Source organism: Rhinatrema bivittatum, chromosome 11 (assembly GCF_901001135.1).
Source record: "Rhinatrema bivittatum chromosome 11, aRhiBiv1.1, whole genome shotgun sequence".
Taxonomy (NCBI): domain Eukaryota; kingdom Metazoa; phylum Chordata; class Amphibia; order Gymnophiona; family Rhinatrematidae; genus Rhinatrema; species Rhinatrema bivittatum.
The window spans coordinates 5,271,118-5,290,849 of NC_042625.1; the positions used below are offsets into that span (position 1 = coordinate 5,271,118).

The 19,732-nt window shown below is 47.1% G+C and overlaps 2 protein-coding genes across 6 annotated transcripts in view; one reads left to right on the plus strand and one right to left on the minus strand.

The window, feature by feature from the left end:
• Window positions 1-4,744, minus strand: part of SF3A1 (splicing factor 3a subunit 1) — a 195,297-nt gene extending 190,553 nt beyond the window's left edge. Inside the window, 2 exon segments of the mRNA XM_029572040.1 lie at window positions 892-1,004; window positions 4,362-4,744. Coding sequence (XP_029427900.1) covers window positions 892-1,004; window positions 4,362-4,415 — 167 coding nt within the window. The 5' untranslated portion in view covers window positions 4,416-4,744.
• Window positions 4,733-19,732, plus strand: part of CCDC157 (coiled-coil domain containing 157) — a 158,080-nt gene continuing 143,080 nt past the window's right edge. Inside the window, exons 1-3 of one of the 5 annotated variants that reach the window (XR_003852047.1) lie at window positions 4,733-4,889; window positions 11,376-11,739; window positions 19,458-19,629. Coding sequence is in view for 3 of the 5 variants with exons in the window: in XM_029572039.1 (XP_029427899.1) it covers window positions 11,492-11,739; window positions 19,458-19,629 (420 nt within the window). In the remaining 2 variants the exon portion in view is untranslated. The remainder of the gene's footprint in view (window positions 4,890-11,375; window positions 11,740-19,457; window positions 19,630-19,732) is intronic. The other 4 variants (XR_003852046.1, XM_029572039.1, XM_029572037.1 and 1 more) reach the window with 4 other exon arrangements.

Consider the following 19,732-nt stretch of genomic DNA (forward strand, 5'->3'; position numbering starts at 1 on the left):
GGGGAGCATAACCCATTGGTCCCGAGTCCATCTGGGTACACACTAGGAATATGCCATTAGTCTGCTCTGGAAAATCTCTCCTGCATTTTGCTTTCTTAAGGAATATAGTACTGAGAAATAGCTCTTCTCCTGCGCAACAGGGCATAAATTATTTGGGAAAAAAATAACTGGTCTAAAACTTTGGCAAAGGACTACATGGGCACTGTTGACAACAGTTCTGCTTGGAGAAAGTGATAGAGCAGGGGTTAACAAACCTCCCCTTCCCCACGAGTGCCATATGGTGGCATGCGAGACCCTATCTGCTTGGCATACCATGCCTGCCTATATACCAACCCTGCAATAGTTTTCAAAATCTTGTAATGCAACTGGCCCATGAGTTTTGAAAACGTTTGCAGTACTAGCACACAGGCAGGATCTGTGGTTCAACAAAATGGCAGTTGCGTGGCAGCTTTTTGCTGTTGGCAATTTGGGCTGATTTTGTTGCTGAGGAACCCTCTGGATTAATGACTGTGCTGTTATCATTACCCCTTCCCCCACCTCAGTAATGATTTCACTCTCATTTATTTATTTATTTATTTTATTTAAGGTTTTTCTATACCGGCATTCATGAAAGCGTTCACATCATGCCGGTTTACATGAAACAGGGGTGTGAAGAACAAACCAAGAACATAACTAAACGTGATGAAGAGATGCAGTTACAATTAACAGGGGCTGTAAACTGGGAATCCCTCAGACTTTGCTTCCGTGGGTACTGGTTCAGTCTCAAGAACACTTTCCTAAATCCACCCCTCCTTCCATCAAAAAAGACATTTTAAGGTATGGCCAAGTTAAAGTAATCGGAAGCGCTTTTGCATGCTGTTTCAAGCAGAAAGGGCTCCAGTTTGTACTTACCTGGCTACAAAGCTCGCTGTCTTGTCAACAATATTCCTGACCTCAGGAGGAGGATAAATAATTCCCACAATAGGTCTAGAAGGTGCCACTTCTTCCTTTGGCTCATCTTCTGACTGATGCAAAAAGGAAAAATAATATCATAACACTATTTACACCATATGACAGAAATAAGATCTCAGATAACATTTTGAGAAATCTAAACTGGAAGTTTCAAAATTATATTTCAGAAAGCATGTTTTTAATAGTCCAATAAAATCATATTTCTGCACTGCTAAACAGGATTCTCCTTTATTTTCACAGTCAGAAACAAGCATTCTTCAATCCAAATCATTTAGGATCAGCAAAACAAAAAAGAAAGATCCTTTTATCTCTAATCATGTGTGGCTTGGGTATTTCTGTACTTTTCCTTGTTGGGGGTACAGTCATGGTTGAAGTTTGCCACAATACAAACACCTTTGCTATGAACTGCATCCCTCAGCCTTAAAAATACAAGTTTGTAGAAGCTTTGTTCATAGAATATAAGCATGAAAACAAAACAAAATTTATTTTAAAAAAGTTTAAAATCTTCCTGCCTTAAAAAGGCCACTTAAGATGATGTACAAAATATATTTTCTGTTTTATCCTCTTCCTTTGCAGATCATTCCTAACATTGTTTTGACTGGTGCCACACACACCAAACTGAGGATTTCAATTTGTCTATAAGGCCTGCAAAATCCTTTTCCTGGGTGGCAATTCCCACACAACGTTACATACCCATAGATTAGATTATTTGTCCCCAATGTGAATCATTCCCTCACTAAATTGTATCTGCCACTTAGATACCTATTAACTAACAAAGCATATACATATAACAAATTGTACAGAAAACCCATCATCAAATAGCAAACACACTAAACTAACCAACATAAGACTAAAAACACCAATCAGGCTCCATAACAGTTTAGTCCTGGGGGAATTCTGCCCTACTGCGGAGCACAGAATTTGTGCAGAATTACCAAATTCTGCGCTGAAAATAGCAGAGGAGACCCCGGCATGCTGTGAACGAAGCGTGAAGCTCCATTCAAGACGAAGATGGAAGGCTCGAGAGAGAGAGTGTGTGTGTGTGAGAGAGAGAGAGAGGAAAGGGGGAGAGGGAGAGAGAGAGCAGGAGGGTGTGAGAGAGAGAGCATGGGCGGTAAGAGAGGGTGGAATGCTTGAGTGTGGGTTTCAGAGAGAGGGAGCCTATATGAGGAGACTGTGAAGGAGTGCGTGTGTGTGAGAGAGAGAGATTGGGAGCTTGTGTGTATGAAAAAGGGACTGTGTGTATGTGAGGGTGCTAGCTTGTGTGAAATAATTGTGTACTTGTGAGACAGAGCCTGTGTGAAGGGGTGTGTATGCAAGAAAGAGGGCCCTGTATGAGGGGATGTATGTGTGCATGTGTATTAGAGTGAGGGAGTATGTATGTGAGAGAGGGACAGAGGGAGCTTGAGTGAGGGGCAGTACTGAGAACAGGGTCAAATTCTGGGACTGGCAATAGAGTGGAAGGGGTTGAGCCTAGAGATGGAGGTGAGAGATACTGGCAGGTGGAGGAGTTGGGGCCTGAGAGGGCAAAGTGGCCAGGGGAATAGGGAGAGCAAATGGAAGGGACATTCTTACAGTGAATTTCTAGGGAAATTTTGCTCAAAGTATTTAAAATTCTGCATCTTTAAGTAATAATTTTTTTCTGTATTAATTTAAAATGGAATTACTTAACGACTGTCATGTAAATTGTGTTATTTTGACCAATATAAAGTCTGCAGAATTTTAAGTTTTTTGTGCAGAATTCCCCCAGGAGTAATAAAATGACTGAGGATGGAAGGGTGGGTTGCTACAACCCAGCCCCTTCCATCTTCAATCATGCAGAGGAACAAGTGTAGGGATGAGACTTTAGACTGGCAACCAGGACTCAAGGATTCTAAGCACTAACTTTTAACTCCTCTAAGCAAACATCTAACGCCAATCACAGCTGCATAAATCGCAGTGTAGGAGCGATGTATCTGTATTCAGGAAAGCAGGGTGATCTCTGAGGAAGTGATGGAATTGTAAAACTAAATTAGCTGGATGGATGGACAGACTAGCGGGCCGATACAGTAAAAACGCGGGAGAGCAGCGAGCACACAGGCCACTCTCCTGTTTGCGCAATTCAGTATTATAATTTATTTTAATTAGGGTCAGTGGTAAAAATAGGCGCTAGGGACACTAGCGCATCCCTAGTGCCTCTTTTTTGATAGAGCGGCGGCTGTCAGCGGGTTTGACAGCCGACACTCAATTTTGCCGGCATCGGTTCTTGAGCCCGCTGACAGCCACGGGTTCGGAAACCGGACGCTGGCAAAATTGAGCGTTCTGTTTTCGGCCCGCGAGTCGTGGGCCCCATTTTAAGGGTTTTTTTTTTTATTTTTTACTTTTTGTAACTTTTGGGGCCTCCGACTTAATATCACCATGATATTGTCAGAGGGTGCACAGAAAAGCAGTTTTTACTGCTTAGTAAAATTAGTAAAATTAGGGTAGGCGCTAATTTCTTAAACTAAAACGTGCGGCTTGGCTGCACATTTTACTTACTGTATCGCGTGGGAATACCTAATAGGGCCATCAACATGCATTTGCATGTTGCGGTGCTATTAGATTCGGGGGGTTGGACACGCTATTACCCCTTACTGAATAAGGGGTGCATGCAAATGCCGATACAGTACTGCACTGTATCGGCCAGTAGATAGGCTATGGTCTTTTTCTGCAGTCATGTTTCTATGCCGACTTAGAAAATGTCTGAATTTGACCTAATAGTACTTGCTGTTGTGTTGATCTAAAATACGAATGTTGACCAAGAATATGAACGCTGACCAAGAATACCGTTGTGATCTTTTAGAATGACAGTATATATAAAACGCCTAAATAAATAAGTGAGCAGCTTTAAATAAGCCATATATATGGGCATCCACCAGAGAGAAGCCTGCATTGTACAAGGTATCTAAATTAGCTATGTACTGTAAATTCTAAGCATAAAGGATATTAAGACTGGATTTGATGTGGCAAACACTGTACGCATACTAGTATATTATTCTGCCTTTAAATAAAAGGTCAGCTATTATGTACTGTGCACGATCTTAGTACACAAAGCAAACATTAAAACTGCCTGAACTGAAAATGTTACTTCAAAGTATTATTCTACTAGCTTTAAAGTCCAGCAAAAGTCGTATTTAAATAGACACACAAACGTGGCCAAACTCAAGCGGTGGATGATGTCACTTACTAAATCACAAACAACATATTCCAATCCGATTCAATGTATAATTCTTTAAATAGTTATCATTTATTAACACGTTACAAATTAATACAAGCAAGGTTTTCACTACTAGCTAGGCTAGTTTACATTTATGCCATTCGGCTCACTTTCTTTGGGTAACATCAGACGTGTCTCACGGCCTACAATTCTGAAACCCGGGTCCTTCCAGTACCTGTTTATTTTCTACTCCAACGGGCTGCATGACTTGAACAGGACCAGCAGGCATACTGGCTATACGAGCCCCTCTCGCCAGATACCCGCAGAAAGCTCCTTAGCCTAAACGTCCTCGCTCCTCCACAACACACAAAATGGCGGCCGAAAACCTGCGCGCGCACTCCACGCAGAAATATCGTCCCTGCGGAGAGAGGAGGCTAAAGACAAAATGTTCCTCTTTACTATTCTAGTTTTCCTATATAAGATGTTTCCGAATAACAAGACACCATTTTTATGGCATGAATAATTTAATATGCATTAACAAATAATATATAAATAGGACCTAGTGCATGTAAGAGTTATCTTCAATTCCCCCATTAAATGACATGGACTAGGCCCTAGCGTCCTACTACGCGCCGTCCTTGCGAGGGTCGGCCAGGAAGTTTTGAGTTCGACCATTACGTCAGACGGCCGTTACGACGTGACGCGCACCTCGCTGGTTACTATGACAGCGCGCTGTAAACGACAAGGACCAGACGGCGCTGAGGTGGGTCGGATTCTGTTTTGTGCGGGGGTCATGGGGTACAGAGCCTACATATGGCTGTTAATTTTCGTGTAAATATCTTTATTTAGAGAACAAACAACGAGACAATCCAGCAGCTATTTTTGTCAAAGGAGTTTTGATGTTACATTTAATTACTCAGCTTTAACAAGTCAGAGATCAAGGCCATTTACAAGTTAAGTACTGTACTTTTTTCCCTGCCAATCTATCAGGCCGATGCAGGCTGAACGCACCTTTCTGCCAGCAGTTCAACCCGCATTTTCTGGGGCCGATGTAATAAGCCACCCTTAAATTACCATGGGTTTTTGCGCGGGTAATTGCGCATTTCCGCATGCAAATAGCGTGTAAAGGAGGCAATTATCTATTCACGGGCTATGCAGGGAGCTGCCTTAGCCAGAAAGGTTAGTGCGGGCTTTTTACCACCTTGGTCAGACAGGAGTTAAGTTAAAGCATCTATCAGACAAACCATTGTTCTCATTGCTGGCATTGGTGTAGGTGTGTCCATGCAGCTCTAATGTAACATAGAAATGACGGCAGAAGACCAAACGGTCCATCCAGTCTGCCCAGCAAGTTTTGCACTTTTTTTTTCTCATACTTATGTTACTCCTGGCTCTTAGTAACCTTTTGGTTCTATTTCCCTTCCACCCCCACCATTAATGAGAGAGCAGTGTTGGAACTGCATCTAAGTGAAATATCTAGCCCAATTAGTTAGGGGTAGCAACCGCTGCAATAAGCAAGCCACACCCATGTCCACCTGCCCACTCAGACTAAATAATTCAGTCCTCCTTGGTTATTGTCTGTATATAGATCCACCTTTCTTCATTCCCCCTGCCGTTGAAGCAGAGAGTTATGTTGGATATGCGTGAAGTATCAGTCTTTCTCCTCTGCTGTTGAAGCAGAGAACTATGCTGGATATGCATTGAAAGTGAGGTATCAGACTTTCTCCCCTGCCGTTGAAACAGAGAGCTATGCTGGATATGCATGAAGTATCAGTCTTTCTCCACTGCCTTTGAAGCAGAGAGCTATGCTGGATATGCATTGAAAGTGAGGAATCAGACTTTCTCCCCTGCCGTTGAAGCAGAGAGCTATGCTGGATATACATTGAAAGTGAGGTATCAGACTTTCTCCCCTGCTGTTGAAGCAGAGAGCTATGCTGGATATGCTTGAAGTATCAGTCTTTCTCCCCTGCCGTTGAAGCAGAGAGCTATGCTGGATATGCGTGAAGTATCAGTCTTTCTCCCCTGCTGTTGAAGCAGAGAGCTATGCTGGTTATGCATTGAAAGTGAAGTATAAGGCTTATTTGGTTTGGGGTAGGAGCCGCCGTAACAAGCAAGCTACTCCCAGCTTTTTTGTGAATGCAAATCCTTTTTTCACATTTCCTCTTGCCGTTGAAGCTTAGAGCAATGTTGGAGTCACATTAACCGTGTGTATGTTTATTGAATAAGGGTATTATCTCCAGGTAGTAGCCGTCATTCCCGCGAGCCACCCACTCTTCATTCACGTCCTCTAGACTTTATGGATCCACAGTGTTTATGCCACGCCCCTCTGAAGTCCTTCACAGTTCTGGTCTTCACCACTTCCTCCGGAAGGGCATTCCAGGCATCCACCACCCTCTCCGTGAAGAAATACTTCCTGACATTGGTTCTGAGTCTTCCTCCCTCGAGCTTCAAATTGTGACCCCTGGCTTTGCTGATTTTTTTCTGACGGAAAAGGTTTGTCATTGTCTTCATCATTAAAACCTTTCAACTATCTGAAAGTCTGTATCATATCACCTCTGCTCCTCCTTTCCTCCAGGGTGTACATATTTAGATTCTTCAATCTTTCCTCATAGGTCATTCGATGAAGACACTCCACCTTTTTGGTCACCCTTCTCTGGACCTCCTCCATCTTATCTCTGTCTCTTTGGAGATACGGTCTCCAGAACTGAACACAGTACTCCAGGTGAGGCCTCACCAAGGACTTGTACAAGGGGATAATCACTTCCCTTTTCTTACTCGATATTCCTCTCTCTATGCAGCCCAGCATTCTTCTGGCTTTAGCTATCGCCTTGTCACATTGTTTCGTCGACTTCAGATCATCAGCATTGTTTCGCAGACTTCATATGGTTAGACACTATCATCCCAAGGTCTCTCTCCTGCTCCGTGCACATCAGCCTTTCTCCCCCCATCGAATACAGTTCATTCAGATTTCCACTCCCCATATGCATGACTCTGCACTTCTTGGCATTGAATCTCAGCTGCCATATCTTCGACCACTCTTCCAGCTTCCTTAAATCCCGTCTCATTCTCTCCACTCCTTCCGGTGTGTCCATTCTGGTGCAGATCTTAGTGTCATTCGCAAAAAGACAAACCTTACCTTCTATCCCGTCCGCAATGTTGCTCTCAAAGATATTGAACAGGACCGGTCCCAACACCAATCCTTGCGGTACACCGCTTAAAACCGCTCTCTCTTCAGAGAGAGTTCCATTTACCATCACATATTGTCTTCTGTCCGTCAACCAGTTTGCAATCCAGGCCACCACATCGGCACTCACTCCTAAGCTTCTCATTTTATTCACCAGTCTCCTGTGCAGGACTGTATCAAAAGCTTTGCAGAAATCCAAGTAGATGACATTGAGTGCTCTTCCTTGATCCAATTCCTTGGTTACCCAGTCAAAAAATTCTATCAGATTTGTCTGACATGATCTTCCCCTGGTGAATCCATGCTGCCTCTGATCCAGCAATTCTCCCGACTGTAGATAGTTCACTATTCTCTCTTTCAACAGAGACTCCATTACTTTTCCCACAACCGAGGTGAGGCTAACCGGTCTTTAATTACCAGCCTCTTCTCTGTTTCCACTCTTGTGAAGCGGGATCATCACCACTCTTCTCCAGTCACTTGGCACCACTCCCGTTTCTGGGGATCTATTGAACAGGTAACACAGCGGACCCGCCAGCACATCTCTGAGCTCCCTCAGTATCCTGGGATGAACCTCATCAGGCCCCATGGCTTTTTCCACTTTCAGTTTCCTCAGCTCTTCCCATACATTCTCTACTGTAAATGGAGTTACATCTACTCCATTCCCCTCTAGTTTGTTAACTAGCAATGGTCCTTCTCCAGGGTCTTCTTTAGTGAACACAGAACTGAAGTATTTAATATTTCTGCCATTTCTTCGTCTCTCTCCACACATTGATCCTTTTCACCTTTCAATTTCACTATACCACTTTGAACTTTTCTCTTTTCACTGATGTATCTGAAAAATGTTTTGTCACCTCTCTTAATCTCTTTGGTAATCCTTTCTTCCGCTTGACGTTTTGCCGTCTTGATTACTTTCTTTGTCTCCTTCAGTTCTACCAGATATTCTTCTTTGTGCTCCTCCCTTTGGGATCCTTTGTATTTCTTGAACGCTGTTCTTTTAGCCTTTATTTTGTCAGCTACCTCCTTGGAGAACCAGATAGGTTTCATTTTTCTTTTGCTTTTCTTTACTTTTCTAACATATAGATTAATTGTCTTTTTTCTGATGCTATGGTACATTTTGTGGGTGGGCTGAACAGTGGCAGAAGGTCGGAGAGAGAACAGGCTGAGAGAAGGCACTTTTGAGGAGAGCTCAACAAGAGTCTCCCCATTTATTCCCACTCCTGAACCACTAACTGTCTTGAAAGGGAAAGGCTATTGCCCAATAATCATCAATCACGGGTCTCCACACACTGGTGGGGTTTCTGCTATGGCGCATGTAATTGTTTCTGTGCAGATTTTATACACGTAGCTCATTAGCATACTCCTCCCTTATTACATCCTGCACTGGTGCCTATTTTGCTGAGCATGCTGAAAAAATACATGCAGAAAAATAGCACCAATTTCAACATGGCTTTTATTACATCAGTCCTTCTGTGTGCAAAACTTACTGCGTTTTTAGGCCTTATGGGATATTATAGGAGGTTTATCCCTAACCTTTCAGAGAAGGCGGAGCTTCTCACAAAGCTACTGGTAAAGAAAACACCAGAGAAGGTCTAGTGGTCGGAGGAAGCGGAGAAGGCCTTCAGAACCCTGAAGGAGGTGATATGTTCTGAACCGGTCCTGATCAGCCCAGACTTCACCGAACCCTTCATAGTACAAACTGATGCCTCGGAGGTCATTTTGGGGGCCATCTTAGCCCAAAAGAAAAATGGCCAAGAATAGCCAGTGGCCTACATTAGCTGGAAGCCAAAGCCATGCGAGAGATGGTACTTCACAGTTGAGAAGGAGGCCTTGACGGTCAAGTGGGCCTTAGAGGTCTTGGGCTATTATCTGCTGGGGTGGCAGTTCACATTCTTAACAGACCAACAACTGCTCTTTTAGATGAATAGGAAAAAGGAGTCCAATGCAAGAGTGATAAGGTGATTCCTGGCCCTGCAGCCTTTCAACTACAAGATCCAACACAGGGCAGGAAGGAAGAATGCTAATGCGGATTTCCTGTCCAGAGGTGTGTCCCTGGTACAGGTGGATGCTCATCCTGGCAGGCTTAGCTGAGGGGAGCGTATGTGAGGGAGTTTACAGACCTCACCCTCAGACTACCTTAAAAGACCAGGCACAGCTATGCCGCCCAGTTCTCCTTAAGGGTGAAACCTGCAGGGACTCCTGAGTGGAGGGAAGAGCCCTTCACCAGAGCATAAGACCTCAGGGCCTAAGAGACTTAGGGAGGTCCCAGGTATCATGAAGAGAGTTCTCGTATGTTAAGACTTACTATGTCTGAAGATTAACTGATCCCTAAGGCTAAGGTGAGCCATACTACTGTTTTGGGATTTACAGTTAGCTGGGCTGCTGCTTGTTGCTGCTGTTATAAAAGATTGTGTATGGCCTGCACTCTCCTGAGATTAAGGTGAACTGCTGCACTGTTTGCTTTTGTTTGCATTTCTTATCCTGAACTGAAGGTTGGTGGCCATTTGGTTTATTTAATTTCACTGTGAATAAAGAGCACTGAAGCACAGCCAGAGTCTACTGGAGGTTTCCTCTGGCTGTACCCAAGCTACTGACTGCTCGAGCTACCACATGGGGTTCTTGATCTTCTTGATTATTGCAGGAGAGTAGGGATGTGAATCGGGCTTCGGACGATTGAAAATATCGTACGATATTTTCAAAATCGTCAGAAATTGGGGGCTCCCCCAAAACGAGAGGAAAACCCCACGATATTTTCCGTGGGGGTTCTCTTATCGTTTTGGGGGAGGGCGGGAAAAATGGCACACAAAAATAACCCCTAAACCCACCCCTACCCTTTAAAACTAATCCATTAGCTTCCCCCACCCTCCCGACCCCCCCAAAAAAACTTTTTACAGGTACCTGGTGGTCCAGTGGGGGTCCCGGGAGCAATCTCCCGCTCCCGGGCCGTCGGCTGCCACTAATCAAAATGGCGCCGATGGCCCTTTGCCCTTACCATGTGACAGGGTATCTGTGCCATTGGCCGGCCCCTGTCACATGGTAGCAGCACTGGATGGCCCGCGCCATTTTTAAAGATGGCGCCGGCCATCCAGTGCTCCCTCCAGTTATTTTATTTTTCACTCGTACTTTTTGCTACAAATGAGACTGAAGGGGGACCCCTGGTGGATGCAGGGTTAGTGGCATACTGGGCATGCTCAGTGTGCCAGTCAAAGTTCTGGAGGCTTTGACAAAGGTGTTCTGGGATAGGGCTTCGTCCGGTGGTGTCGCCCATATGTGAGGACTAACATCCTGCTGTCCTGGGAGAACACCTGTTATAGGTAAGCAACTTTGCTATACATTACTCCCATTTTATACAACCTCCACTGACTTCCAATTCAATGGCAGATCCAGTATAACATTTCTGTGATGGTTTACAATTTACTAAAACTTGATTCTTTTCTTTGGGCCAATATCTCTTAGTTATCTACCTTCCAACTTATGCCCTTTGGTTTGCTCAGAGAGGGGTTTGTTGGATGTCCCATCTCCCAAGTCTTGATGAAACAAAAGAGAGCATATTCTGTTGCTGCACCAGAGTTATGGAACTCATTACTAGAATATTTATGGCTTATGACATGTCCAAAGACATTCAAATTGTCGCTGAAAACGTATTTGTTTAGGCTTGCATATACTATAGATAAAATTGTCTTATGTCCTGTTTGAAATTTCAAGAGCTGATTATTGAAGACCTTCTATGTCCAGATTAGCATGTGAATAATCTGATTTTCTGGATATCTATCTGTTTTATGTTGCACTCTGTACAGTTTCTTTTATGTTGTTTTGAATTTTATCACTGTGTATGTGTATTTGTAAATCATCTAGAACCTTGTGCAGTAAGCGATTCATACATTTTTAATAATGATAAAGATATAATTTCTCCCACCTAACCCCCATCATTAGAAGTAGCAGGGGCATTGTAAGTACCTATGTACCTTTAATGAATTTCCAAAGAGAAATTGCCCATGTACCTGTATACTTTGCCGCTAAGTGACTTTATGAAAATTGCTCCCTATCACTCTTTCATTTTCTTTCCCCATCTAGGTCTGAAACTGCTGGGGGATAACTGAACACAAGAAGACCTTTTAAGCAGTGCAAACAACTTTTGTACTCTTCATCTTCCTTCTGATGAACCTTAGGTAACCTACTCACCTGTGGCCATGGCACACCTTCTGGGCAATCGCAACTGTATGGACAGCTTGAGGAAGGATATCACAGACCTGCAAGGAGCAATCATCGATGTCTTTTCTCGAGTAGGAGCTATGCATTACCCCTCCTGGAAGTTCCCTGATAAAGCTTCTTGTGATTTGGATTTGGTGGCATTATTGGAGCGTTATGACCATGTAGAAGATGACCCTGAGTTTTCCCAACACTCACATGTGTTGCTTCTGGAACTAGTGATCGACAGGTATGATAAAAGTGTTTTTAACACTAATTTTTTAGTGCTTGGCAAATGAAAAATATTTTTTCAGGTTTACTTCAAATATAACTGATGCATTTATATGAAACATTTTAAAGTTTAGAATGAATTGATGTTCTTTTACTATGCAAAAATGTAGATTGCTGTGAAGGGTAATGGATGTGTGAGCCTTTTGTGCTATTGATGTCATGAATCCTGCCCGCGGAGCTTTCCCCCGTGAGCAGGCTCCTCACCTCCATGCTGCTGCCTTCTCCATCGCGGCACGGAGCCGCCAACATTCTTCGCGGCCGGTGCTGCAGTCAGCTCTCCTTCACCACGGCAGGAGCCGCGGACTTCGGCCTGCCTCTCCAGCACAGCGGGCCTGCCGCCATGCTTCTTTGCGGCTGGAGCCGCTGCTGACACCAGCGTCATCGTCACGGCCAGACGCCGCAATCACCGGGCTTGCCTGGCGGCCGGAGCCGCCTCTGCTTCCTCCTGAAGCGACAAGAGCCACTGCTGACGTCGGGGCCTGCTCCTCGGCACAGCCCTGCTTCGTCCTCGTCGGCGTCTGTGCAGGGCTGCTGTCCACGGTCCTGCACAGCTTCCTGTTCCTGCTCCTAGGCGCGGCCACACCTCCTTGCTAGATTTATAGGGCCCACGGCCGGATAGGCCCTGGGCCTCACCTAAACTGTTTCCTGTGTCAGCCCTATAAAAGGGCTTCTCCTGCATTTCAGCGTTGCCTTGCATCGGAGTTACTTCGCTCCTGGAAGTTCCTGTCTTCCAGCGCTCCATCAGGTCTCTGTTCATCGTTGGAGTTCCATGTCTTGTCTGCTTCTTGTGTTCCATGTCTTCATCTCCTGAGGTCCCTTGTCCAGGCTTCCTGATGTCTCGCTTCCTGATGTTCCAGGTTTCCTGATGTTTCAGTTCCTGAGCTTCCAAGTTCTCCTGGATCCGCCAGCTCCTATGGTTCTCCGGATGACACTTGCTCTGTCATTGGAGTCTCCTCGCAGCTGGATCCATTTCCTGTGTTCCCGAGTCCTCCTGCCCTGCCAGCTCCTGTGATTCTCCGGATGACATCGGCTTCGTCATTGGAGTCTCGCCTTGGCTGGATTCCCTTCTTGCGCTCGTCCCTCTCTTTGCGAGGTCCGTGACCAGCCTCTTCAGGCTGTGTAGGGCGCGCAGTGGGACAGGGTAGTCCATGACCAGTCCTGCGGGTGGACTGTGTAGGGCGCCCTGAGAGACAGTGCCAATGTCTAACTTTCCCAGTTTCTCGTCTCGTCTAAGAGTCTTCCAAGCTCCTCGTCTCGTCGAGAGTCTCCCAAGATGCTCATCCACTTCCAGTGTCTTCACGTCTCGAGTCCTCTGTGTCACAAGGCCTCCGCCTGCCCTCATCCTCAGTCTGGCCTGCTGCTTCATGCCGATCCTAGCAGCAGGTCCGAAAGGGCTGGGAACAGTCGGAGGACTGTTCATATACCAACATCAGCTTGTTGGCTCAGGAAGCATGCAGGTCTGGCAGAGGGTCAGACCTTGTCTTCGCCCATGCTGGGACACGCCGCCAACCCTTGGTTCGGTCTTAGATTCGTCTGGGATGGGGCCAAGGCCCAAGGGCACACTAAAATCCCTCTGCTGGGATCGCTCTGTAGCGTTCCCACTAACATAACAATTGACACAGCCTCAAGGGCGAACCCAGGAGCCCTTACACCAGCAGTTAGTGAATACACCCTGTAGTGGGATAATCTGGAGCTTCAGCTTTACCAACAGCCTCCCCTGCAGGTTGAACCCTTGGGTTCTGGCGGCCAGCAGGGCTTAGGCGGATCCCTGGGGCACACGGCCAGTGCAAGGGAATTAGGCGCTCTAGACACCTTCTGCCTTATGATGCCCCCTCTCCCGCTGGTTGCACCGACACTCCCCACTCCACCCCTGGTCACAGCCCCTGGTCCAGAGGCAGGGACCACATGCTGTCACTCCTTCACCCCCTGTGCCACACCCCCCAAATTTAAACAACTCCTCCACCCTCCCGACCCCTCCAAGACTCACAAAAACTCCTGATGGTCCAGTGGGGGGTCCAAGAGCGATCTGCTGCTCCCAGGTCGTTGGCTGCCACTAACCAAAATGGCGCCGGTGGCCTTTAGCCCTTACCGTGTGACAGGGGCTAAAGGCCACTGGTGCCATTTTGATTTGTGGAAGGCTTTTCGTGATTCTTGGGGGGGTCGGGAGGGTGGCGCGATGGGGGCGGGGTAAGGCGGGGGCTGGCAGAATTTTGAAGGGGCACTTTTTTGCCGCTTCAAAATTCTGCTGCTTGAAGCAGCCACTTCACCCTGCCTCATTGGCTTGCGAGCTGCGGCAGCACCCCCTAATGTTTGATGCCCTAGGCCCAAGCCTAGCTCACCTGGTGCTTCCGCTGGGGCAGTGAAGATAACTAAAGTTCAAAAACACATCGTAGTCAGAGACAGGCCAAGGTCTGGGCAGGCAGCTAGCAATTGTGTCAGGTCCAAGCAAGGGGTCAGATCCAGGTGGCAGGCAATCATGGTCCAATCAAGGGGTTAAGCACTGGAGAGTCAGGCCAAAGGTGGACAAAGATATAATGAAGACATTGGACAAGATGGATAAGGAAGACAAGGCTGGTCAAGAGGGTCTGGACGAGGAAGGCTGGAGAAAACAAGGCTAGAAGAGGCAAGGATGGAAAGCAGACAAGGATGGAAGACCAGTCAAGACTGAATGAGGCAAGGCTGGAAGGGAAGGTACAGGAATCGGGAAAGTTGGCAACACACACTGCAAGGCAGGAGACCTATTGCCTAGGCCTCTGTGGGACGTGTGTTGTTGTGGCTCCCAGTCGCGGCAGGCCGCGGCCAGTCCCCCCTATGTCCTCCGATGCTGCGTGGTGTCTCCTCTGGCCATCGCAGTGTGCCCCGCTCCGGAGCCAGCCGACCACGGCTTCCTACGCGGCTCTGAACGCCGCAGTCCTCCTCCCAGCGGGGCTCTCCCTTGGCGCACATGTGCGGAAGATCCTGTCTCTTAAAGGGGCCGCGGCAGGAAACTTCGGCCTGGCCCTGATGGATGACGTCAGGACTGAGGTGTATTTAAACCCTGTCTCAGTCCCCAGATCCTTGCCTTTGCAACAGGTCGTCTCCTCGGAGTGCTAGTTGCTGTTCCTGACATCTTCAAGTTCCTGATTCTGATCCTGGTTCTGTTCCTGCTCCTGTTCCAGTCCTTGGTTCCTGAGACCAGTCCCGGCATTCCAGTTCCTGCTTTCCTGCCCGTGCCTGTGTTCCTGACTCCGTTCCTCTCCTCGTCCTCCAGTTCCTGTGCTTCCCTCCTCGGCTTGATCTCCTGGTTCTGACTTCGGCTTGCTTCCTCGTCTCTGCCCGTCTGCTGCCCGTCTTGATCATTGGCCTGGTTCCTCGTCTTGCCTGTCTGCCGCCCACCCCGGATCTTTGGATTGGACTCTCGTTCTGCATCTCTGCTGCCAGCCCCGACACGGACTCCTGACCTTATCTTTGCCTGCTGACGCTTCTGTTCTTGTTGAGGCAATCCACACCTAAGACTTGCCAGCCCCGGCGCCCAAGGGCTCACCTGCGGGGAACGAGGGCTGATATAGGTGAAGCTCCAGCCGGGTTGTCCTCACCTGTACCTCCAGCCGGTGACAAGAACCATTGGGGGCCATCCCTCAGTGGTAGTACCAACCCTCATCCCAGTCCAAGGGTCCACAATTCCAACAGTTTACAAAGGCCATGGACCCGGTGGATATGTCTGGTCTACAGGTCATTCCAGGTCTGCCTGAAGTTCAGCACTGATGTCTGTCGACTTCCATGCTCCTTTACCATACGGGAGTCTGCATCTACACGAAGTCTTCCTGAAAGACATTTTTCTCCCTTCACAGACTTAAGAGGAGTCGTTATAATCGCTTGCCCTCTTAAAAGAATTGGAATTGGTAACTTTGAGCTTTCTTCCACTTGACTTTGTCACTTGTTCCAGCTTTTCAGCAAAGGATCTTCATACCGCTATGACAAGCTTTTCACCGTTTGCACTACCTTCTTCGGACTCTTGTGCTTCATCAAGCGCTCTGGCTTCCATCCCAGGTACCCGCTCCTCGGGGGCCTGTGTGCGCTCTCTTCAGAGACTGGTTCCTGCCCTTCTCCACTCCTCAGAGTAGTGCCAATACCTTTCACCAAAGACTGCTTACGCTCCCCGTTTCCCCAGGCAGTGCCAACCTTACAACAAGAGACTGTTTATGCTTCCCCGCTTCTCGGGGCAGTGTTGATATTACTTGGACTTTCCTACTCTTAACTCCTTGTGTCTACATCAAGTAGTCAACAAGTTACTTGTCTTCGCTTCAATTCCTCACAAGCATTGGAGTCATGCTTCCACCCTCAGCCATTGAACAGGCATTGGGAGGAGCTTCAAAGGGGGTTACTGTTACATCCCTGCCCACGGCCTGATTCCCACGGGCAGTCGCTCACCTTTCCCGGTGCCGGGCCAATGCTGCTGCTCTCCCTCACGGCCGGACTGCTGCCGAGCTGCACGTCTCTTCGCGGCTGGAGCCGTTCTGCCGACTCCTCTTTCAAGGAAATCCCCTTGCGGGATTCCTCTCCTCGCCGCAGCCCAAGCGCTGCTGCCGGAGTTCTCCTCGCGGCAGGGAGCCACCCCCGCCATCTCCTCTTCGTCGGGGCCGGTCCTGCCCCAGTGCAGCTCCCCTTCAGCGGCAAAAGCCACCTCCAGCTGTCTCCAGGCTCCACAACACTGCTGCAGGCCCTAGCTCTGCCCATCTTCCTTCCTGGGCTCCCTCTAGGGGCTGGCCACGCATCTCTCTTCATCTCTTAAAGGGCCAGAGACAGGAAGCACTCCTGTCTCCTCCCAGATGACGTCTTCAGGACTCTTCCTTGTCCTGCCCCATAAAAAGGCACTGCTTCAGTTCCTCAGTGCCTTCGGATGGAGTTCACCATTTTCGGAGTTACATCTTCTCCACATTCCATCTTCGGAGTTACACCATCCATGGAGCTTCTCCTTCATCCATGGAGTTCCACTGCTTCCATCATAGTCCATCTTGCTGCTCCTGTCCGGAAGACTTCATGTTCCATGTCTTCTCATTCCTGATGTCTTCGTCTGATGCTCCAGGTTCCATTCCTCGTCGGATCATCTTTGTGGTATGTTCCAGCCCTTGGCTTCCCTTCCATAAGCCTTGGGGTTCCTCGTCCTTCTCTAGATGTCTCTGACGTTCCCGTCGCCCAGATGTCCAGATATCCTCTGGTTCATGTGATTCAGATGTCCAAGTGTCCAGACATCCTTTCTCCTGATGTCCGTCGACCTCTTCTCTACGACCTTCTGATCTCTACTCATCCAGTAGTCCACTCTTCCTGTGTCCACCATTCCAGATGTCCTGAGAACCTGATGTCCAGTTGTCTTCTCATTCCAAGATCCAGATGTCCAGGTGTCCAGATGTCCAGGTGACTTGCGCTTGAGGCTTCCCCTCTTGTATAATTTCTTCTATTTCTCCTTCTCTCATTCCTGAAGGACCCACCAGCAGCCTTGTCATCCCCCGGACGTCTCCTCCAGTCATCCTTTGCAGAAACATCCGGCTTCTCCGGTATCAGTCTTCAGGTGACCGGAATTGTCTCTGGTTGGACTTCTCTCAAGTGCTGCCCGGACTCTTTTCTCCTCTCTGTGCACATCCTGCTCTCCGCGTGTTCTGCAACCAGCCTTCCAGGTTGTGTAGGGCGCGCAGCGGGAGAGGGTAGTCCATGACCAGTCCACGCTGTGCTGTGTAGGGCACCCTGAGGGACAGCACTCTCCCAAGTTTCCAAGAGTCTCTTCTTGTCCAAGTCTTCGAGTGTCTCCCCTCGTTCAAGTCTTCAAGAGTATCCCCTTGTCCAAGTCTCCATGTCTTCGAGAGTTTCATCTCATCTCGTCCAGTCCAGGAATCCTCTTCTCGTCCAAGTTCCAGGAGTCCTCGTTTCCCTATGTACTCTGACTCTTTGACTTTCATGGGTCCAGAATCTCCTACTCTTGTACCTTGCCTCAGAGTTTCCAGCCCTCTGTCATCTCTAGTACGTGTTGGTTCAACAGAGGGTGACCCACTTTGTCCTCCTCCTGTGTTCTTGCTCCACCCATGCTTGTACTTGCTCGCCTGCCTCAGGGTGTGTTTTGGGGATCCTCCCTTAGCCACCTCGGGGCCCAAGGGCTCTCTCTCTCTCAGGAGCAAGCAATTGCGCCTCCACGCCTTTCCCAGGGCTCCCTGTACAAGTTTGTAATAGTGGCATTATTTTCTCTAGTGTCACAACCGGATGTGGTAAGTTCAACGACTTCATCCCCCAGTCCAGTGGGTAGTTCCACCATGGAATCATAATATGGTGTTGATGGCATTATATAATTCCCCTTTTCAGCCAGATCAGGAGGGCATCTTTGAAAGATTTTACACTGAAAGCAATGATTTTGGTGGTTGTCTTTTCAGCGAGACATTTTCTGGAACTGTAGGCTTTGTTGTGTAGTGATCCTTTTCTCTAGTTTTCAGAGGAAGGGAGATACTGTTTGTATGGTGCCATCTTTTCTGCCAAAGATGGTTTCTCCTTTTCATATGAGTCAATCAGTTGAATTGCTTGCGTTGTGGAAGGCAGAGGTTTCTTCTTCTTCTGCACTCTCTAGGAAGTGTCATGTTTTGAATGTGTGTAGGACCCTTCTAAGATATTTGAAGATTACGAAGTCAAAGCATCTTATTTTGTTGTTGATTGGCCGAAATAAAGGGGAAAAAGGAAAGTCATCTATTATTAGATAGATTAATGAAGAAATAATGTCAGCATGTATTTGCAAGGGACTACAGGTTTCTGTAGATTTTAGAGCACATTCTACTTAAGTGCAAACAGTGTCTTGGGCAGTTGGTGTCATCCTAAGAGACTTGCAGGATGGTAACTTGATCTTCTTTACACACTTTCGTCAAACATTATAGGTTGGAAGTATAAGGTCCTAACATCACTCAGTTTGGTGGGAGTGTGTTGTGAACAGGACTTTCGGGTTGCTGCCCAGTTTAGGGAAGTTTGGGTACATCCCAATCATTCTGGATAGGTCTGGGGATGATAAGGAAGGAAAAGTTGTTGCTTACCTGCTAATTCTTTCATCGAGTCCCACAGATTAGTCCAGATTCCCACCCTGGGTTTTAAAAGACTGCTTTTCTGTATGCATATATATACTCAGATTGTTCATGGCATTCAAATCCTCGAGCAGGAAGAGTATTCAAGTGTATCTTGGATGTTTACCAATAGTTTTGACTTTCCCTTGCTCAAAAGGAGTTACGTTTTTTAGCTTGGTTATAGGCTATACTGAGTGACTACAAGGTGGTACGGTAACTTAAGTACAAACAGTACAGTAAAGCTTTTTAAGTCTATATTCTTCTGCTGGTAGGGGAAAAATCTCAGTTCTAGACTGGTCTGTGGAACTCAAGGAAATAAAATTAGCAGGTAAGAACCAATTTTTCCTTATGAATGATTGTAGCAGAGTGGTAGAAATCCATCCACAGTTTGATAGCCACATGATGAAAACTGTCAGATGTTTGTTTGCTTTTTTTAAACATTTTAGTGAGATGATTACCTGGCTATTAGAATTTTACCATCCTGAATTAAAGCAAGGAACCCCCCCCCCCCCCCCCCCCCACACACACACACGCACACAAAATCCAAGAAAAGAGAAGATGGAATGAATGACTGATACTAAAATTGTATTTTCTTTTTTACATGAAGATTGCTGTTGCTGCTTCAGAGTTTTACAGGATACACAGAGATTCTGATCAGTAAGAAGACCGTCCCTGGTTCCAGGCTGATGGGGCCCTGCATGTCCATTGGCCTGGCTGTAAGGAAATACTGGAACAGCCTTCTGAAACTGGGGTCCATTTACCAGAAAGCCATCAGTGAGGTAGGAGAACAACAGGGTAACTGACAGGGCCAGTGTTGGGGCGGGAGAGGGGGCAAATAGGACAATTGTCCGGGGCTCCATTACCACAAGGGGCCATTTTGAT